This window comes from Mandrillus leucophaeus, unplaced genomic scaffold (genome assembly GCF_000951045.1).
Source record: "Mandrillus leucophaeus isolate KB7577 unplaced genomic scaffold, Mleu.le_1.0 Scaffold348, whole genome shotgun sequence".
In the NCBI taxonomy this organism is placed as follows: domain Eukaryota; kingdom Metazoa; phylum Chordata; class Mammalia; order Primates; family Cercopithecidae; genus Mandrillus; species Mandrillus leucophaeus.
In genome coordinates this window covers 145,332-167,408 of record NW_012103676.1, presented here as the reverse complement: position 1 = coordinate 167,408, position 22,077 = coordinate 145,332, and the positions used below count along the sequence as shown (strand labels likewise).

General features: G+C 37.9%; 1 protein-coding gene across 1 annotated transcript in view; it reads right to left on the bottom strand.

The window, feature by feature from the left end:
• Positions 1-9,230: 9,230 nt before the first annotated feature.
• PHKB (phosphorylase kinase, beta) overlaps positions 9,231-22,077 on the bottom strand; it is a 126,423-nt gene continuing 113,576 nt past the window's right edge. Inside the window, exons 21-25 of the mRNA XM_011989147.1 lie at positions 20,141-20,275; positions 15,759-15,888; positions 12,781-12,888; positions 10,664-10,804; positions 9,231-10,013 (exon numbers count right to left, since the gene is read on the bottom strand). Of these exons, the coding sequence (XP_011844537.1) occupies positions 9,876-10,013; positions 10,664-10,804; positions 12,781-12,888; positions 15,759-15,888; positions 20,141-20,275 (652 nt within the window). The 3' untranslated portion in view covers positions 9,231-9,875. The remainder of the gene's footprint in view (positions 10,014-10,663; positions 10,805-12,780; positions 12,889-15,758; positions 15,889-20,140; positions 20,276-22,077) is intronic.

Below are 22,077 nucleotides of genomic sequence, written 5' to 3'. Positions count from 1 at the left end.
TTCACATTGTGCATCATAAATAGATATAATTTTTGTCAATTATACCTTAATAAAGCTGGGGGGAACCCAGATCTTGGATTTATTCTGTTTTCCTGTTATTACATTGATTTCTGTTTCACTTTATCATTTTCATTCTTGTGCTTATGTTTATTTTGTCATAATTTTTAAAAGTTTTTTTTTGAAATTAACATTTAGTCAATTTATTTCCGTTCTGTCTTATTTAGTACGACATTTAAAGCTGTGGATTTTTTTTCTCTGAATATGGTTTTAGCCATCTTATATATAGAAATTCAATCATAGTCTAGGTATTCTGAAATTTTAGTTTTGGTTTCAATTTAGAAAGGAATTTCAAAATTTCCAAAAGGTTGGGTTTTGTTTTTTTCTATTTTGGTTATTAAACTGTGGATTTTTTTTCTTTTGTTTGACATAAGAGAATGCAATCTGTACTATTTCTAATTTTGCGATTCATGGAGGCTTTCTTTGGCACCTAAAATGCGATCAGTTTCAAGAAATGTCTCAGGGGCAATAGAAGATACAATCTGTTTGAATATGGAATTAAATGGAATCTTTGTTTGACTACGGAATTAAATATTTATATATTAATATGTAACAATAATTACATGTTATTCCCATCCCCTATATCACTATTTATATTCATGGATTTTATTTGTCATAGGTGTTAAAGTCTCTCTGATTATGTTTTTGTTTCTCTTTGGATTTGCAGGTACTTGTATGTGTGTGTGTATATGTTTAATTAATATATTTATTTATTCAAGAGACAGGGTCTCTCTGCCACTCAAGCTAGAGGGCACTAGTGCGATCATGGCTCACCGCAGCCTCAAATTCCTGGCCTCAGGTGATCCTCTTGCCTCAACTTCCCTAGTTGCTGAGACTACAAGCTCAAGCCACTGCACCTGCCCACTTTATATATTTTGATACTTATACCGTGTAAACTGCTGGAACAAGTAAACCCTTGCCTCCCTGCCCCCAAATAAATATAATAGTTTATGCTTTCTGTTTCCTATTTTACATCTAATTAAACAATTCTTTGAATTCTTTCCATCCAGATAACTGGGATAAATTTTCTGCCTTCTGATAGAACCCTGGCTCAATTGTCAATGAGAGCTGATCTTGTAGGCAGAGTAGGTGTGGAGAAAATAGAGACGGCCTCACAGTTAGGAAGCTGGGCTGAAGCCATGTGGCCATCTCCAGTGCCATCACCTTGGTCATTGTCATTCCAACCTACGGGGAAGGGGACAAGCACAGAGGGCAGGCAGGAAGGTTTATGGGCCAGGCCTGGGCTGGCACTCACCTCTGTTCACATTCCGTTGAAGTCCCAAGCAAATGCAGGGTGTATCTGAACGGCCATGTGCTTATCTGTAATTTCGGGTCATGTAAGGGGAGAATAGGTTTTGGCGGACAGCTAGCAGTTTCTGCCAGAATGCTGTTTTGTGTTGTATAGAGATTTAGGCCACTTACATTCTTGTTACAGATGCACACTTTTTTTTTTGTTTTTTTTTTTAACCTTTATTTCAGCACCGTCTGATATTAAAGTGGAGAATCCCAGTTGTATTGGATCTGGAGACTGTCATTTCTCTATTTTTTTATCCTGAGCTATATGGTCAATTTTCTGATGCATTCTCACCCCTGCCGCCCTTCTGGTAATTGAAAATTACTTAAAATTTTTATTTTTATTTTTTTAGAGGCAGAGTCTTGCTATGTTGCCCAGGCTGGTCTTGAACTCCTCCTGGGCTCAAGTGATCCTCCCACCTCTGCCTCTCAAGTAGTTGGGACTACAGGCGCATATCACTCCACCTGGCCACTTTTGTATTTTAAAGGATAAACTTTAAAAACTTCTAATATTTTGATTAACTTTAAAAAACGAAGTGAATATTGACTTCCTGCTGTGAAAGACAAGGAAATTAGCTCACTTACACTGGCCGCTCAGCCCCTACTGAGTTGTCAACAAGCTTTAGGATTTTTGATCCAGCCCATTAATTACAGTATTTTAAATTGTGAAGCTTGTCTTTCATTCTTACATTCTTTGCTATGACTGTAAATCTCATTATTAATTTTAAATTTTGATGGAGCCATAGTTCATAGTTTTTTTTTGTTGTTGTTGTGTTTTTGTTTTTTTTGAGACAGGGTCTCACTCTGCGGCCCAGGGTAGTGGTGCTATCACGGCCCCCTGCAGCCTTGAACTCCTGGGCTCAGGAAATCCTCCTACCTCAGCCTCCCTGGTAGTTGGGACTACAGGCACGCACCACCACACCTAGCTAATTTTTAAATGTTTATTTTGTAGAGACGGAGTTTCGCCATGTTGCCCAGGCTGGTCTTGAACTCCTGGACTCAAGTGGTCTGCCTGCCTCGGACTCCCAAAGCACTGAGATTACAGGTATGAGCCACTGCGCCCAGCCCATAACTACTTCTTATGTTTTGTGTCTTCTTGGTTACTGTACTCTTCACACTGATTCTCTTGGTTGACTGGATTTCATCAAATATTATTTTCAAGAGAGGTTTGCAGGTGTTATGATTCCTGAGTCCTTGCATATTTTAAGAATTCTTGATTTGCCTTTATAAGTGTTTGGGGAAAAAATCTCGGGTCACATTGTACAAGATTGAACTGATGTGGAGAAATTGAGTGATAGATGACTTTTTTTGGCATAAACTTTTCCAAGTAAATTATCCCAAGATATGTTTCAATGTTGCTCATTCCGTATTAAATTTTTCTGAAATATGATGTGTTCCCCTGATCTGCAGATTTAGTTCTTTATTTAGGGAAAACATCATTTATTTGAATTTTTTCTGTGCCAATCTCGTATGCTTCTCTACCTACCAGTTTTGTTTATGTTTATCAATCTTGTCTACCCCCCATCTCTATTTTTTTCCATCTGATCAAATATCCCCTTATCAGAGGCCTTCCCACAACTCCAGGAAACTTAATAACCTATGTCACTCTTTCCTCCTCATACTGCCTTATTTTCCTCCACAGCATTTATCATCAGTACATGCCACCCGTGTCCTCACCCCAGTGAGAACATAGCTCCACAAGGACAGGGATTTTTTTTTTTAACCCTGTGCCAGAACAGTGTCAGGTGCATATAGATGATGTCAATAAGCACTTGACTGAATTATCTCAAGGGTTCTGTGTGTTGGCAACTCATTTTTTAGCTGTGTGTATTTTGTTCTTTGCTATTTCTAATTTGTGAAACTCATTTCCTTAGCTCTAAGTTTTCTTTCTATTTTATTGTGGTGTCTTATTTTGTCTTTGACTTCTTTTTTCATTGATCCCTTTTCTCTTCAATTTCTTTTAGACTATCGGGCATTTGATGTGGAGGATGTTCTATTTCCTAAATTTTCTTTCAGAATGGGTTCTATATCTATCCTTTTTTTCCTGTAGTATTATTTACATTGTTTACAGGCATAAGGCTGGGTATGGTGGTTCACACCTAACCCCAGCACTTTGGGAGGCCAAGGTGGGCAGACTGCCTGAGGCCAGGAGTAAGAGACCAGTCTGGGCAACGACCCTGTCTCTACAAAAAACAAATAGTTGATGGACAGTTTCTTTGCATCTTTCTCATGGCTGCACAGCAGCCTTGTGGGTCCACAGTTACAGTGTGGGTGGTCTCTGAAACTCTCCCACCCACCCTGAACTCTTCGGTCTTCTCCAAGCTGCTTCCAGCTGAGTCCCTTCCTTTTAGACAGTATAGACACAAGTCAGGAATATGCAGTCCTCAGAAGACAGAGAACTCAAAGAGAAAAAGCACCAGCACAAGAACCAACCGAACAGAGGGGAAAGGGACTGACGGACAGCCCTGCCCTAAGTTCCCCATTCCCGTGAGGAGGAAAGCTCCAAAGCCATCTATTTCCCCCACTTTTCTTCCCTGGCTAGGAGGAGAGGAGAAGAAACTTCCGGAGAGATGTGATCGAAGGAGGTGGGATTTATCCCTGAGGCTAAGCATTTCTGTCACAAGTGAAAAAGTTTACCCTGTCTGGCAGAAACACTCACACTGGAAGATGCTGTCCTGGGAAACAGGATATGCCCCTGATTAGGCAGAGTGAATTCTGTCCAGTTTTAAACATTACAGAAAAAAATAAGAAGAGGGGACAGTCAACTCCAATCACCACTCCTCATAAGCTCCACCCTCTCAGGTAATAAAAGCCAGGTCAGGACCAGCTCCCGGACCACCTGCCATTGGAGACAGTGAGTTCTGGGGAGCCTTGCTCCTCATCTGCCTCCCTTCCAGACAGAGTCAGAATGCCACTCCCGACAGCTTTCCCTTCCTTGGGGAGCAGGTCTGAGACAGTCATGAGGTCGGTGCACTGCATAAGGGAGCCAGTGAGAATGCAGCTGGGGGCTGAAATCCAGTTTACTCTGAGCCACGTGTCCTGGTGTGGGGTTGCATATGCTCAGAGAAAGGACCTTTCTCTGTACAAAGATGCCACTCACTCACACACAGGGCTGAGCATGGGCTGGCAGTAGCCCTGCTATATGATGCCGGATGATGGTATGTGTGGAGGGGGAGGAGCTTCCACCTTGGAGAAACACTTTCTGACTTTTCCCCTAGGTGCCGACTCAACAGGCATCTGATTCCCTCCAAATGCATTTGATTTTTCACAAATTAACTCATCTTGTCCTTGCCCATGCACAGCTTCTAGGAAGCCCGAGTATAGGAGTCAAATTCTAATTCTAGTAGGTCTTTTGTCCACTGCTGCTTTTCAGAGTTTATGGTGTGAGGCTGTACTACCCGCTTCCTTTGTTTGAATGCTGCCGGTATGGTTTTGCTGGTCCATTCTGCCTCATTTTTCATTCATGTTTTTAGTTTCTGAGATGGGGGACTTTTATTATATGGCTGCATACTGCTACATGCTACTTCCAACCTGTTCTTGATTTAAATGTGGTCTTTCTGTGCTGCTATAACTGTTTCCACATTGTGAAGTGTGAATATGCACTTTCATATGCCATCTATTTAATATACATGCTCACAAAGGCTTAAAGTATCTGAATCACTTTTTTTTTTTTTTTTTAAGAGACAAGAGTCTTGCTCTTTCACCAAGGTTAGAGTGCAATGGTGTGACCCTAGCTCACTACAGCCTCCAACTCCTGGACTAAAGCAATCCTCCTGCCTCAGCCTCCTGAGTGGCTGGAACTACAGGTGTGAGCCACCACACCTGGCCCTGAATTTACTGTTTAAGAGTTTTGGTGAAAAGCTAAATGTATTCAGCTGTTCAATAAATGTTATTTGGTGTGATTAAGGCACCACAGGCTTATAACATATTGAAGATGACCTCAAGCTGATCCCACATTCCGATTTTTAAAATAATTTAAATTCTGGAACACAAGTGCAGGAAGTGCAGGCTTGTTACATAGGTAAACGTGTGCCATGGTGATTTGCTGCACCTATCAACCCATCACCCAGGTATTAAGTACCACATGCATTAGCTATTTATCCTGACGCTCTCCCTCCTCCCCACCCCCAACAGGCCCCAGTATGTGATGTTCCCCTCCCTGTGTCCATGTGTTCTCATTGTTCAGCTCCTACTTATAAGAGAGAACTTGCAGTATTTTGTTTTCTGTTCCTGTGTTAGTTTGCTGATGATGATGGCTTCCAGCTCCATCCATATCCCTGCAAAGGACCTGATCTTGTTCCTTTTTATGGCTGCACAGTATTCCGCAGTGTATATGTACCACATTTTCTTTATCCAGTCTATCACTGATGGGCATTTGGTTGATTCCGTGTCTTTGCTGTTGCGAATAGCACTGCAATGAATATAGGCGTACATGTATCTTTATAATAGAATGATTTATATTTCTTTGGGTATATACCCAGTAATGGCATTGCTGGGTCAAATGGTATTTCTGGTTCTAGGTCTTTGAGGAATCACATTGTCTTCCACAATGGCTGAACTAATTTACACTCCCACCAACAGTGTATAAGGGTTCCCTTTTCTTGATAATCTCGCCAGCATCTGTTTTTTCTCGACTTTTTAATAATCATCATTTTGACTGGTGTGAGATGATCGTTTCTTTTGCTGTGCAGCAGCTCTTTAATTTAACGAGACCCCATTTGTCAATTTCTGCTTTTGCTGCAATTGCTTCTCATGTTTTCATCATGAAATCTTTGCCCATGCTTATGTCCTGTACGGCACTGCCTAGATTTTCTTCTAGAATTGTTATAGTTTTGGGTTTTACATTTAAGTCTTTAATCCATCTTGATTTAATTTTTGTGTAAGTGTAAGGTGCAATGAAGAGGGGTCCAATTTCAATTTTCTGCATATGGCTAGCCAGTTTCCCCAGCACTATTTACTAAACAGGGAATCATTTCCCCATTGCTTGTTTTTGTCAGATTTGTTGAAGATCAGATGGTTGTAGATGTGCAGTCTTATTTCTGAGACCTCTACTCTGTTCCATTGGTCTTTGTGTACCAGGACCATACTGTTTTGCTTACTGTAGCCTTGTAGTATAGTTTGAAGTCAGGTAGTGTGATGCCTCCAGTTTTGTTCTTTTTGCTTAAGATTGTCTTGGCTATATGTGCTCTTTTTTGGTTCCATATGAATTTTAAAGTACATTTTTTTCTGATTTTATGGAGAATGTCAATGATAGTTTAATGGGAATAGCATTGAATCTATAAATTACTTTGGGCAGTATGGCCATTTTCACATTATTGATTCTTCCTATCCATGAGCATGGAATGTCTTTCCATTTGTTTGTGTCCTCTCTTATTTCCTTGAGCAGTGGTTTGTAGTTCTCCTTGAAGAAGTCCTTCACTCCCCTTGTTAACTGTATTCCTAGGTATTTTATTCTCTTTGTAGCAATTGTGAATGGGACTTCATTCATGATTTGGCCCTCTACTTGTCTATTGTTGGCATATAGGAATGCTTGTGATTTTTGCACATTGATTTTGTATCCTGAGACTTTGTTGAAATTGCTTATCAGCTTAAGAAGCTTTTAGGCTGAGATGACGATGAGGTTTTCTAGATATAGGCTCATGTCATCTGCAAACAGACACAGTCTGACTTCCTCTCCTCCTATCTGAATACCCTTTCTTTCTTTCTCTTGCCTGATTGCCCTGGCCAGAACTTCCATTATGTTGAATAGGAGTGGTGAGAGGTGGTATCCTTTTCTAGTGCCAGTTTTCAGTGGGAATGCTTCCAGCTTTTGCCCATTCAGTATGATATTGGCTGTGGGTTTGTCATAAATGGCTCTTATTTTTTTGAATATATTCTATCAATACGTAGTTTATCTAGAGTTTTTAGCATGAAGACGTGTTGAATTTTATCGAAGGCCTTTTCTGCGTCTATTGAGATAATCATGTGGTTTTTGTTATTGGTTGTTTCCCCATTTTGATTTTTAAAAATTGGAATATGATGTTTTCAGGCTTAAATAACATGGCAGAAAATCTGGAAAACACCCTGTTTCTTAAAATGATGCTCTGAAAATGTAGCTGAATTTGATATTCAGTCAAGAGTTTCCAACAGACGTTGCTTGTACAATAAACTTATGCAGTGAATCTGCCATTGTGATAGAGGAGGCTTTAAATCAGATTTAAATCTTGTCATGCCTAAATAAATGTGCTAATATTTTCTGTCGGTCTCTAGTGCAGCTGTTAAAGCATTTTGGGCTCTGTAGACCAAATGAGACTTCTAAATTTCATATGAGTTCTGTGTTCTAATTCTTACTATTTTTTGCTTTTCTAATTAGAAAACAGGCATTGGCTTTTGTAAAGGTGAACATCAAGATTTACTGATTCTAAATATAACTTTCAGAACAATAAATTTTGAATATCAAAGCACAAAGTCAATACATGTCACAGATTCTGAATGCTTTCAGTAGTAGCACAGGAAAACTTCAGAATTTTGCATATGTAACATTTAAGCAGGAAACTATCACTCAGAAAACACATTTGCAAATAATGTTTGATTTCAACTAGGATAACAGTTTTCTGCTAACTTTGCTCAGCTAATCAGATTTTTTAAAAAGATTCTTAAAATTACAACACAGTTTACTTTCCTACAAATTTTGGCAAACAAAAATTTTAAGTCTTTCCTTTCTTTAATTTCCAGTTTCCCCAGTTATGAAGTGTCGGTTCTCAATACCCTCTCCATGGGCTTCATGCTTAAGTTTTTTCAGGTGTAAGTTTCACAAATTAGCTTCACCCTTCATGAGTATCTTTTCATAAACTCCCTTAACACATTGAGTCAGGTAGTTTAATTCTATTCTTTGTCATATCCCCCTCCTTAGTTCTTTAGGGTCCAACTGTGTCTCGTTCATCTCAATTTTGCCAACTAATATCCATAGAATTTCTTATGCAAGATCTCGGCACTATACCGCAATGTTGTGAGAAATGTGACTGACAGCAGATTTTTCCATGTGCTCATGCATCCATTTATTTGACATCAATTGACTCGATACTGAAGCCACTCATTCTTTCTTACATCCTTTCAAAACTCTACAAATAAGCTGCATTTTGTCATGTGGCAAATCTATCTTCTCAGGTGAAACACCAGTAAGACTGATCAGAAAAACAACTTTGTTTGGGGCAAGGGCTCAAACTCATGGACCTTTTTTTTTTTCCTATTTAGGAAAGAAAGAAAGAAAATTTAAATGTTTAATCCACTTTTTACTTTTATTAAAGTTTAAGTAAACTGGGCAACTAAATGTGTATAATGATAGGTACCATAGATTCTCTTCCATTCTACCTCTAAATCAATTAAATGAAAACACTCAGGAGTTTTAAGCTCAATCTTGTGAACCTAGGAGCAAAGAATGTGTCCAGATACGTTCATTAATTCAGAAATAAAATTTAATGACTCTTAATGTTGTTTTTACTAGTACAAAGTAGATTAACAGTCCTTAAATTTAACATATTTCTTTTTCTTTTTTTTTTTTTTTTGAGATTTAGTCTTGCTCTGTCACCCAGACTGGTGTGCAGTGGCATGATTTCAGCTCACTGCAACCTCCATCTCCTGGTTCAAGCAATTCTCATGCCTCAGCCCCCTCAGTAGCTGGGTTTAAAGGCATGCACAACCATGCCTGGGTAATTTTTGTATTTTTAGTAGAGATGGCGTTTTCACCGTGTTGGCCAGGCTAGTCTCGAACTCCTGACCTCAAGTGATCCACCTGCCTCAGTCTCCCAAAGTGCTGGGATTTCAGGTGTGAGCTACCATGCTGAGGTTAAATTTAACATATTTCTGAACAATCATAGACATGTCCTATTTTTAGCAGGAGCTCAAAGAAAATGTTTGATAAGGTACAGATTTATTATATTTTAGTCCAACCCCTATATTTAGCAAATACAAAACCATAGTCATGTTTACAATGTAAAAATTGTAGAATATCTCTGTATACTAAAATATTATTAATAATGCAGTTTTTGAGAACCAAAATATCAGCTGGCTGACTTTGCTTTTATGATGTATATTAACATCTTTTAGCATGACAATACCACTAAGAGAAGTTCACCATTCTTTCAATATCTTTTGAATTCCAGTATGCATTACTAGTTGGCAAATTTATTTTAATGGCAGTATGGCAATAATTCATTCCAAAGAGCAAAGATTCATTTTGATGAACTATTTGATCAAAAACCTGTAGTGGCAAATTTTCAATTCATAAACTATTTTTATCACTTAGTGAGGATTACTATTGTAGCTGGCATAATCATGAGAACTTTTTCATGTTTGATTAAAAGCATTTACCATTACCATTAAATTGGCTATGACATGCAAGAGGTCCACAAAGCTGCCAAGGATGTGGCAATCAGCTCCCCAGCACGCTCAGTTTGTACATTAATGGCTGCCTTGATTAAGCTTGAACACGAAACACAACACACTTCAGAACATATGTCTCAACAGAGCTTCCTACACCTTCCCCACTAGCTAATGAGACACGGATCATCATTGTTTGGCTTGACTTCTCCTTCCAGCAGCAGATTCATCACCGCCTTTGTCAAATAGCTGCATGTTCCTCTTTTTCCCAGGGGAGGAGTGTTGTAAAAGGAAGTCATGTCATCCTACAAAGGAAAACAGTAAGCAAGGCATTTGATCTTCTGTTTGTAAAGAGTTGACAGGTAAAATCAGTGTCATCTTAGGGGGAAAAATAAATTCACATAAAGATTTCCCTATGGAAAATATGAGATTCCTGAGCTTTTCTTTCATTTTCCTGAGGCGCATATAAAACAAAGACATTTTCAGTATTCTCTCCTTCGTTGATAATTTTTATTTACTTAGAGAATCTCTTTACAGTTGAACATAAAATATTAAACAGAGAACCTGGAAGGGCCTATATTAGGCAGTATACAGCAGCAATGTAGCCTGTCACTGCATTCTTATTGTCCCCAGAATTTAATTTTATAGCCTTCTGGAGTCCATGCTTCCTCTCTGATAAAACATTTTTACACTAACCATATAAAGGAAATTTATCTCTTTCTAGATTTCTTTTTTGTTAGAACTTCACAGCTGAATTGACTATAATTAACTAAAAAGTAACATTAATTCCTCAAAAAAGGCAGACTGCCCCTCAGATACCTATTTTGCACCTGTGAATCTGTTTTATAAAGTAAATGAAAATACATTAGGGATATTTTAAAGAATTGAGACAATGAAAAAATTCTACAAAACAACAACAACAACAACAACAACAACAACAACGCTGTTTACTTACTTGTTTTTCAATTTCCTTTAGCCGACTCTGATCTTTTTGAAATTCATTAAATGCTTCTTTGACCAGTCTGTCTAGATCTACTTTGTCTTGAAATTCTAGCTCGGGGTTTCTTTCCAGTACAATGGATACAACCATAAGTAACTAGGAGAGACAGACATTGAAAGCCAATTATATGAACCATAATAGTGACATGTTTTCACTCTTTCATCAGAAGGATGGGTGATCCAAAGGATGTTCTGTATGATGAGAGGCTCAAGGATCACCTATGGAAGGAAGCTTCCTAATTTTGCAAGTTATCTGCGTAAGTTCTGTTTGAAAAGTGCACCTTTTATTTTTTCATTGTGTATATTCCTAGAAGTGTTTTTTAGTCAGTTAAATAAAACCATTAACTTAGAAAAATGACTTTCCTAACCCATCGTGTACATAATACATGATACCCTATTCACCCAAAGTGTCTGAACTCTTTCTGGGCCTTTGGGTGTCAATCCTTGTTGGCAAGACACCAAAACATTGTCTGTGGAGAGAAGGGTCAGAGACCAAAGCCAGAGAAGCCAGGTGTGTTCAATGGAGACTCTGGACCTAGGTTCAGGATCAAATGACCTGGAGCCCAGGGCCCAAGTGAATATAAGTCTGTGATGCCACAGTAGTTTCTCAAGGGATGGCCATGTTTTAAAAAAATACATTTAACTGTGACCCCTGTGACAAGAGTCCTATTTCGTCTGTATAAACTATCTTAGTTTAATGAATCACCCTATTGCTTGGCCATCACATACACCCATCCTAAGTGGTAATGTTCATTTTAGATGCCAAATTCCTATAAACAAAAATAGTATCTGCATATGCAATAATTGGTAAAGGCTCTCTGATGATGTTTATGGCTCCTAATTTGTACACTGAACAGGAAACACACCTCATAATTCCCAATTTGGGATTCTTACTGACTGTATTTTATCTAGATGCTTCCAAAACAGAAACTGAAAGAACCAAAGGAAACACAGTAAAATCCAGGGGTCATAATGTGGGAAACCTTAGGGCAGGGCTTTAGCCATGAGAATATGAAGTTTTGCTGTAGGTCTAAAGGAAAATGTCTTCTGCAGAGGGAATGACCTCACTGTGGTCAACAAGAAGGATCCCTATGTCCACTGTATGTCCCAGATGCTGGGTACTAGACATGGAAGGCATTCACCCATCTAATAACCCCATCTTTTCCCAATCCATTCCGCCTCATGCTGTGAAAATGACTGGCTAATACTGTTCCATATCCTGGGACATCAAAGAGGAGGCTGAATCTACTCAGCTCTGACTGCAGCTCCAGACATGCTAGATTTTAGGAGGTGCCATGTCCAGGTTGGCGGTCACACAGAGCTTCTGTAGCAAGAAGACATATTATCTACCCTTGAGAAACACAAAAATTGGAGGGCTACACTCCTGGGAAAAGAGACAAAGTGCAGATGAGCTAAATATTAACCCATCAACTGGTGGCTTCTCTATGTATTTGGGGTGATGTTTAACGTGACAAGAGGGCACATGTGTTCTATTAATTTTACATGTAACTTTATACAGGACTGAGATACAGCATGCAATGACATGTCTTCTCTTCATATGGAGATGTCTAGAAAGATGTTCCTCAAAATATGAACAGCAATGATCTCTTGCTAGTGAGTGTGGGGTAAACTTTTATGTTATTTTCTATAATTTTCTAAACTGCTGAAACTTTCTACAATAGTTGTGCATTATTTCTGTGAATAGAAAACAAAAATGAAAACAAAGTGGATAGAAAAAGGTCACTTCCTGTACTTTTATGATGTTGCTGATACACTTGATGCTGAGGGGTGAGTGTGTGGCTGAAAAACAGGGGTCGGTTCTCCCTTACTGGAGGAGCCTGAGGTGTCTGAATTGCTCATGTGCCTTGCCTTGGGTCAGGGGTGGCCATCTTCTTGAGGACTCGGCTGGGAAAGATCAGGGTTCCGGAAAGAATAGGGTTCTGTGTCTCATAGGAAAGATGAGTGTTCTGGAAAGAATAGGATTCTGGGTCTCATAGGCAGTTTCCCTTATACTAGTTTTCAGGGAGCAGAGAGAAAGCATTTCTTCAGCAATCTTCATTTCTTACTACTCACCTCTACAACGATCTGTCTGTACTGTGGCTGGTCAATATTTCCCAACGTGTCTTCAACAAGGAGAGAGAAATTCATCTCATACATGGTCATATCTGACAGGGTTGGTTGCTGAAAAAAATAACTCCACATTAACATGCTGAACTGTTATGCTCTGGTTCTCATTTAACAGAAGAATTTCATTTTCTAATCATTAATAGTTTTCAGTTTTTATAAAACCTTGGGGAGCATTTTCAGCTACACAACTGGATTTTATATATGTCAAACTACTAAAGCCAACCAGCTGACTATTGTGATAAGTTAAACCTTCCATTTTTAGTAGTTACCTTCACTATATTAATGTTTTTGAGAAAAAGGACTATATTAGAAGACCACTTCAATACACAAAAGGAATAGCCAAACACTGAGACAACAAATAGTGTACATATTGCTTTCAGAATTTACATGAGAAGTTAGGCTTGCTGTCAGGCTCCTGCACAGAAGTCACTTGCTATTGAATTTACATCATTTCTGTGGTAGCTCCTTTCTGAGCTCGCAGCGTAAAAATGCATACAAACAAGCAAAAACAATATTATGTGCAGAACTGGGAAGGAAACAGGAAAAAAGCGAAGCTAAAAGAGTTTCTTCTACTCTGCCCTTTATCTTTCATTTAAAACAAGAACATTGTGTAGTTTTCCATTCATTTTTAACAATCCAAATGAAAGCAGAAAATAAACTAAAATTCAAATCCAAATCTGGGCATGGGGAATATTCCTCAGAGGATGGAAGGGAAGGCTCTGAACATTAGGCTTATATGGTGGAAAGCAGATGGGGTCACTAGATCATTACCAGAGAGGCAGAGATGATGAGACATACTTGTTTTCACCTCAATGATAATTTACAGTGAACTCAATCAGGTTCAGAACCATGTTTATCTGCTTACCACTCAAAATGGGACCCAATGTTCTCTTTCAATCAAGTGACAGCAAAATTGTTCAGCCTGGTATAATAATGCCTTAGTCCTATATTCAATAGATATTCAATACAACTAACTATTGTATTTCATAGTCAATATAATCCAACTTATTATTAATGTTTACAGGTAGTACCTAATTTGGGGAAAACAAAGTCCCATTGCTAAACATAGTTATAACTGGCTCGATCTCTAGCTATGGGCTTAATGGGGTTACAGAAGGAAAGGAAGACCCTTTCTTGGTTTCACATTAATTTCTTCTTAATAGATCTCATTTAAAAAGTCAACCTAGCTACTGTGTAACTAGAGAAGAGATACCAAGCTTGCCTTATTTCCTACTCTTCTGAAAGGACTTAGGGTAAGTAGTGTAGCACAGAAGAGAAAAGGCTCAGCAGCTACACTGCCAGGGGTCACACCCTGGGGCAGCTACTTACTACAAGTGTGACCTGAAGAAAATCATTTAGCTGTGTTTCAGTGTCCTCTTCTGTCAAACTGGAATACTAATAACAAAGCATCTGCCTCAAAAGATTGTCTAATGGATTAAATGAGCACTTAGAAAAGTGCTTGGTGCATAAAAATACTTAACATGTATTTATTGTCATTATTGTTATTTTTAGCAAAGAGAGGATATTAGCAAAGCAAGAATACTACATGTTAAGTGGCCCAGGCTGCCAGACAATTAAATGAAAATCTGGTAAGTATTAGTGGGGGCTGAGAAAGAAGCTAACAAGTGATTGTGAGCATGCACTGCCCAGGTAGGCAGAGAGAAGGCCTTGCTAGAGGGTTCGAACTCCAGCAACGAGGCGCTGCTCTCTGCTTTCAAGAGATGGTGCTGCTCCTGAACAGTAATCATAGGGCACCCAGGAGAAGGTTGGGCCCTGCACTGACAGTCAAATGAAACTACTTGCAGTCTGTGAACAGTATAAAGAATACTTTTTTAAAATTTTTATGCATTTTTTTGAATAAGTAATATATTCACAGCATTCAAACTTTGAAAGGTTTAAAAGGGTTCCAGGGAAGAGCCCACACCGTCCTCCCAGTCACACAGTTCCTTTTACCAAAGACTAAGAAAAAAATACTAGCAATTTCCTATGGGTCCTTCCAGAGACACTCTTAGGTAGACACAAGCAAAATGAGTGTGGGTCTGTGCCTTTGAGAATACTTTATTTGTATAAAGAGCTACATCAAAATTTATTTGGTTGAGATTTCAACACTAAAAACAATTACAGTACTCTATTTCCAAAAGGCTAATCCCTCTCTTTTGTGTATTAAGTAGAAGACTTAGATGCCAGGATTAAATAATCATATCAAGGAAGCAGGCCAGTGTACATCACATGGGAAACCATCAGAAGGAGAGGGCACTAACTCACTTGGACCACAGGTAAGGTACATTTGGAATAAAATAAGTGATTATCTGTCCAATGACCTAAAAAGTTACTGCATTTTTCACATTCAACACAATTCCTAAGTGGTGATTTCCTCATCCACAACACTACTAGGCTCCACTGTTTCTTAGGTCTGCTCTGGTTCTGTCTTTCCAATGCATGCTTTACTGTTTGTGAGGCCCCCCAGCACTGACCCACCACCACTTGGGGTAGTGAAGGGATACCCACGCTTGAGGTAAAGCCAATATAGGAAACTCTAAGCTGGTAAGTGAACAAAGGAAGGACAGCTTGCTCAGCAAGAGGTTTGGCCACGTGGTTTTTTAAAAGGGAATATCCTCAAAATATCTAAAATATGACAATACCAATAATTTTTTTTATTAAATACAACTTTCAGCAATATATCCATTGGTAAAGTGAGCCTTTTCTGCCTACAGGGACACTAAATTTGAAAAATAAAAGTAACTTAGATTGGGGAAAACAATTTTCAATCCAATTGATTAGACTTATTTTCTAGTATTTCATCCCTTCTTTGAAAAAACTCTTAGAACGCTGAAAAGGAGAAAAGTTATTTGCAGGGCAGGAGGAAAGGATTCACTATCCTTTGCAAAATCCCCTTTCTTTATGTGAACATGGTGGGGCTTTACCTGAGGCAAATGCTTCCCAGCGACAATGATGCCATTGGGCGTGCGCTCCAGGATCTGCCACACTCGGTCATAAAACCCGGTGGGAGTTCTATTCAAAGACCCATCGATCTGACGCCTGTTCAGCCAACATCTGTAACAAAAGGCAAATGTCCCAGAGTTGAAGAACAAGCTTGTTCTGGTGGAAACCAGGGCTTTCAATATGAACTAATTGTTCCGATAGGGTAAGCAATGAAAGCCAAAGCCCATCAATGATGCATATCTTCGTGTGTTACAGGCTAGTAAATATTTCATAATGAAAACAGGGCTGGCAGGACAGGAGGAAGTCTCTAAGATTCTAAAAAATTTAATAGACAAAATGTTATTCTCTAAGTAAGCTATGAATTGCTCAGTACATGCTCAAATGATTTTCAAATATACAAAGCAGCTCCCTTTAAAAATGCAGCAGCTGTGAATTTCATAATAACTTTATGTTGTTTTCACATATAATAAAATGTAAGCTCCATGAAGGCATGGAAATCATATAATTTGATCACTCCTATACACCTCTCCCAGAAAGGTGCTTAGTAAACAATTAAAAAGTGAATGAATAACTGATGTTCAAAAAAGCATTTTATATAGAATAAAATTACCTTATTTTAAACTTTATAGAAGTTTGCCATTTAAACATAGCTAAAGTTCTCTTGCTGAAAAAAGATGTAAAATCTTACATTATAATAACAGAATGTAGTGATACACCAAAATTTTAGATCTTTTATTTTCATGGATTAAGCATTTAAGTATTAAATCTTAAAGATATAATACATCATTCACAAACTGCTAAAAATGCAGAATTTGAATAATTTGAAAAGAACACACAGTGACAAAGTAACATATTCTTGCAAAAGCTGAAGAAAGGACAGATACATTTATTTATTTATTTATTTATTTATTTATTTATTTATTTATTTATGAGACAAGGTCTTGCTGTGTCACCCAGGCTGGAGTGCAATGGCTCAATCATAGCTCGCTGCAAACTCTAACTCCTGGGCTCAAGCGATCCTCTCACCTCAGCCTTTCCAGTGGCTAAGATTACAGGCATGCACTACCATGTCTGGTTACTTTTTAATTTTTTTGTTGAGACAGGGTCTGGCTATGTTGTCCAGGATGGTCTTGAGCTCCTGGCATCAAGTAATCCTCCTGCCTTGGCCTCCCAAAGTGCTGGGATTATAGGCGTGAACCACAGCACACAGCCCAGATACACGTTTTTTACACTTAGTATTTTAAAAGACAGCAGAGTGAAATGTATACTCAATTACAAGAGAAATATGTCATGACCAACACTATTTCTAGGTACGACAATAGCTATGCAGGATACAGTAAACAGAAAAAAACATTTTTGCTCTGGAAAAAGAGGACCAATGGAAATTTATCCCTACATAGGTAAGACGGGCATCCATTTTTGGATACATAAAATTTCTTTTAATAGGCACAGCCTTGTATTGCTGGTTTTAGTGTTTCACCAAAGTGACAAAGCTCAAAGGGTTCCTTGGTGATGTTTTACTTTAGGTAACTGGATACCCCACTGCCTGCATTTTATTTTCACCTCGTTCCCTTTGTTTGGCAATTAAAAGATTTTTTTTTGGAGTTATATGAAGTTATGATTAATATTTTAAAAAGGAGATACTTGGTAGGACAACAGAAAAAGTAGAAATGGGAGAATACTCACAATGGAGGTAGAAAATTATTTTGAAAGATCCTTTCATTTTTTCTTTTCATTTTGAAAAATTTCAGACTTACAGAAAAGTCATGAATATAAACCATAGAGTTCCTGTATACTCTTTACTTAACTTCCCTTCTCCTTTTTTTTTTTTTTTGGAGACAGGGTCTCTATCACTGAGGCTGGAGTGCAGTGGTGTGATCTCGACTCTCTGCAGCCTCAACTTACTGGTCTCAGGTGATCCTCCCATGTCAGCCTCCTGAGTAGCTGGAACTACAGGTGCATGTTGCCACACCTGGCTAATTTTTGTGTTTTTTGTAGAGATGGGGTCTTGCCGCGTTGCCCAAGCTGGTCTCAAATTCCTGGGCTCAAGCAATCTGCCTGCCTCAGCCTCCCAAATTGTTGGGATCACAGGCGTGAGCCATCGTGCCTGGCCTTCCCCTACTCTTGTTATCTTACATAACCATAGTATAAAACCAGGAAGTAAACAATGATACAATACTATTAATTAATCTATGGATCTAATTCATTTTGTCAATTTTACCACTAATATTCTTGTTTTGGTCCAGAATCCAATCCAGGATTGGTGTTTAGTTTCCATGTTTCCTGAGGTTCCTCTAGCAGTTTCTTGGTTGTCCTTTATTCTTTCATAACTTTGACACTTTAGAAATGTCAGTTATTTTGTAAGATGTACCTCAGTTTGGGTTGGTCTGATGTTTACTGATGAATGGACTGACATGCATTTTTGGCAAGAGTATCTAGAAGTGATGTTGTGCACTTTTCTTATTTATTTACTTATTTTTATAGAGATGGGGTCTTGGAATGTTGCCCAGGCTAGTCTCAAACTTGTGGGCTCAAAGGACCCTCCTGCCCCAGCCTCCCAAAATGCTAGGATCACAAGCTTAAGCCACCACGCCTGGCCCATCATACCCCTTTCAATGCATCATATCAGGGGTTATATGATGTTCATGTGTCTTATTACTGGCGATGCTCACCTTAATCTTTTGGTTAAGGTAGAGTCAGCTGGGTTTCTCCACTGTAAAGTCACTATTTTCTCCTTTACAATTAGTAAGTATCTTGAGTGGAAACACATTGGAATGATGAAACTCTCCATTTTTCATCATACTTCCATGCAATGATGGTTTTTGCCAGCAACAATAACTGTTGTATTTGTCTATTTCTGTCATCCTATCTACACTTATTGGAATTCTATTATAAGAAAGGGTCTCTTCACTCCCATTTGTCTGTTTGTATCAGCATAGACTCATGGGTATGTAAGAATGTTTCTTCCTATTTTCCACTGGGATTTTGGTTGTCTTTCCCTCAATTTTTAAGAATTCTTGGTTATAAGCTCTTTGTGGCATATGTTTTGTTCCAGTTTCTCAGTTGTCTTTTGACATTGGTTGTCTACTTTTTGCCATACAAAGTGCTGTTTTTAATTTTCACATAGTCTTATTAACTTTTTCTTTTGTTGTCCTTTGGTTGAGCCATTATTAGAAGGTCTTTCCCATACTAAGGGTAAAAAGGAATTTCATCATGTCTTCTTGTTTTGCATTATTTCATTTTTTACATTTAGATTTCTAATCTATTTGGAGTGTATTCTTATGTGTGGTATAAACTACAGGTGTGATTTTATCTTTTTGCAAATGGCTATCCAGTTGTCTCATGACTATTTAAAAAGTCCATCCTTGGCCTTTGTCACACATTAAATTTCCATATATACTTGGGGGTCTATTTCTGGACTTTATATTCTGTTCAACTCTTCTGTCTGTTGTGTACCAATATCACACTGTTTTAATTACAGAGGCTTTATAGTATGTTTTAATGTCTAGCAGGGCAAGTCGTTCTTTCGTGTTTTTCTGATTATTCTTATATGTTTGGTCTTTCCATATGGAGTTTTGTATTAACTTGTCTTAACCTCATAAAAAGAGCTTGTTGAAATGTTATTGGAATTGAATTATATTTACAACTGACATCTTTATAACATGAATGTTCCTATTTAAGAACAAGGATGCCTTTCCATTTATTCAAATCTACTTTTGTGAAAGACAGCTTTTGTAAAAGGCCTAGACAGATTTTTCTAGGCATATAACTATACCAGTTTGGTAAATGCCAGGCACAAACATACTCAATAAATACTTTCCTAAATACTTACATTAAAGCTATTTCTGTAATGAAAAAGTTCTTCAAGTCAACACAATCCATAAGTATTTGTTTTGTTCTTAGTGTAGGCTTAGCACAAGTCTAGGAAAGGGTTTAGCACTGAAGTCTATTTAGGGAGACAAAGCCACAGGCAACATATTTAAATAACGTTACCAAACCCAATCCTATCTGCCAAAATGCTGGGAGGAGATGGTGAGTGCCACAAAGGTTCAGAAAAGGAAACTGACTTCAGAAAGTGGTATGAGGTGTTACATTTTGCACAGAATAATAAAAATGAAGAAATGCTTATACACTACATTGGAAAAAAAGTATAAAATTAAAATCAGTGCAAAATAATAATTGAAGAGAGACATTTTGATTGGTTTTTCTATTTACACTTTCTATCTAGTGGGGTGGCCTCTGATACTCTGTTGCATTTTATTTCTTATTAATATCTTATCAATTTCATAGATATATCAAGCTAAACATTATGAAGTTATTGTAAATCCAGAGTATCATGTAGGTAACAAGGGGCCCTCATTACCTTCCATTCTGTTGAGGCTGCAGAATATCCAGCAGAAGCTGTTTAACTTCACTAGGTGATAGCTGATACAAGTCCAAGGCTGGCTTGTCTCCACCACGGATCTGAAGTTCGTACTCCATGGCATGGATGATCCACCTGAAATAAAACAGGGAAGCATGAATCAATAACTCTTGAAATAAAATCACCTTCTGCTTCTGTCAGTAATGCCCTTACACCACTGACCCATTCAAAGGAGAATGAAGAAGAGGCCATTTGAATTTCCTGAACCGTTGATACAATTACTTCCATACACATGATCAGACTCTTAAAAATGAGGCCTGCCCTTGCACAGGTGGTGAGGTTGTACAACATTAAAATAGGTAAGTACTTAGGTTCTTAGCAAGTGAGATTTTACCCATCCATTGTGGTGTTATTCTGTACACAAACAGCTGCCACACTATATTTTCTTAACACTAGATACATGCAAAAAAAAAAAAAAAAAAGGAAAGCAAGAGAAACAATACATTTCAAGAAATAGGCTGAGATATGCTATTATGTAAATGTTCCTTTCTCTGAAATCTCAAGCTTTTTTTTAAAACCAATTTCCTTTACTTTGTAGTCATTCCTTTGGGGTGAGAGGAGCCAGACAAGTACCTGTCTTTGAAATACAAGGATACAATTAGTTATAACTTAGTTATAGTTGTACATTAAAGATGTACTTTAACCAATAGGTTGCATAAGAGCCAAAATATTTAATTATTTTATGTGTAAATAATTTTTTGAGGAGATTTTAAAAAGCATTTTTGTAGATTCATTTCATTTCTTTCATTTACTATATTCTGAGGACAGAACTCAGATAAACTAGTTATGAAAACCAAAGAAAACTCTGGAAATAATACTGTGCCTTAGGGAATGAGAAATTTATACACCATTAGGAAAAGTCAGGGAATTAGTTTTACACAGCAGATTCCTATGCTTCATCCTTAAATCCTTTAGCGAACACTGCATAACAAACACAGGCAGTGCCACTGAGCATCTGGAAATAATGCATCTTTATTCACCCATGCTGCCTTTCTCCTCCATGCCTTCTCTTTCTCTTGATACACTTCCTTGAAAGGCAACCTACAAGGATATTGCAGGTACAGAGATGAAAATGTTAGAGTAGATGTATTCAAAAGATTAAAGTTCTTTTTTCTGCCAATGCTGGTTTGTAAAACAACAGTGATGCATCCTCATGGGATGACTAATGTCTCTCGATGTAGAGAACAGTAAGAAAAAATGCTAAGCCTTACTGGTTGAGCCAGAGAGGGTGTCAACCAGGCCTGCTGGGCCAGGCCATAAGCCACAGGGTAACATGTATCAAGTTCTATGACAGTTCTAACCTCTACTGCCCTGAGCTCAGACAACTCTCAGCTCTTCCTACCTTCTCCCCTATTGTTTGTTGGTGCCATTTCTGGAAGTTGGGAGTTTAGTCTAGGGTAACACTGAGATGGATTATAAAGGTATGAGAGATACACAATGATGAAACATACTAATATTTTAGAAATCAATACTATTACTGTTGATACTATGTAATGAATATTTAATAGCTGTTCATTGGTAAGAGCAATAAAGATGAAGTATTTACAAACAACAAATGCCTGAAAGCTTCCTGTTATATACAACAACAGAATATGTAACAGAATTAAGATTTACCGTTTATATTTCTCTAGTCAGTCGAAAAGAAAAACTGGACTACACTTATGTTACTGGCAAAGACTAGGCTTTCTTTATATCGTCCTCATTCTTATTGACTGTATTTAGCGAAAATGTTACACAAGCATAAAAGTAACAAGAACATAGTTCTTTTGGATGCTTTGATGTTTAAGCTGCTTAGGAAATTAGCTAGTACAGCAACATTTTAGTTACAATAAACTACTCAGTGGGCCTTTTCTTTAAATTAAAAATTTATATTTTTA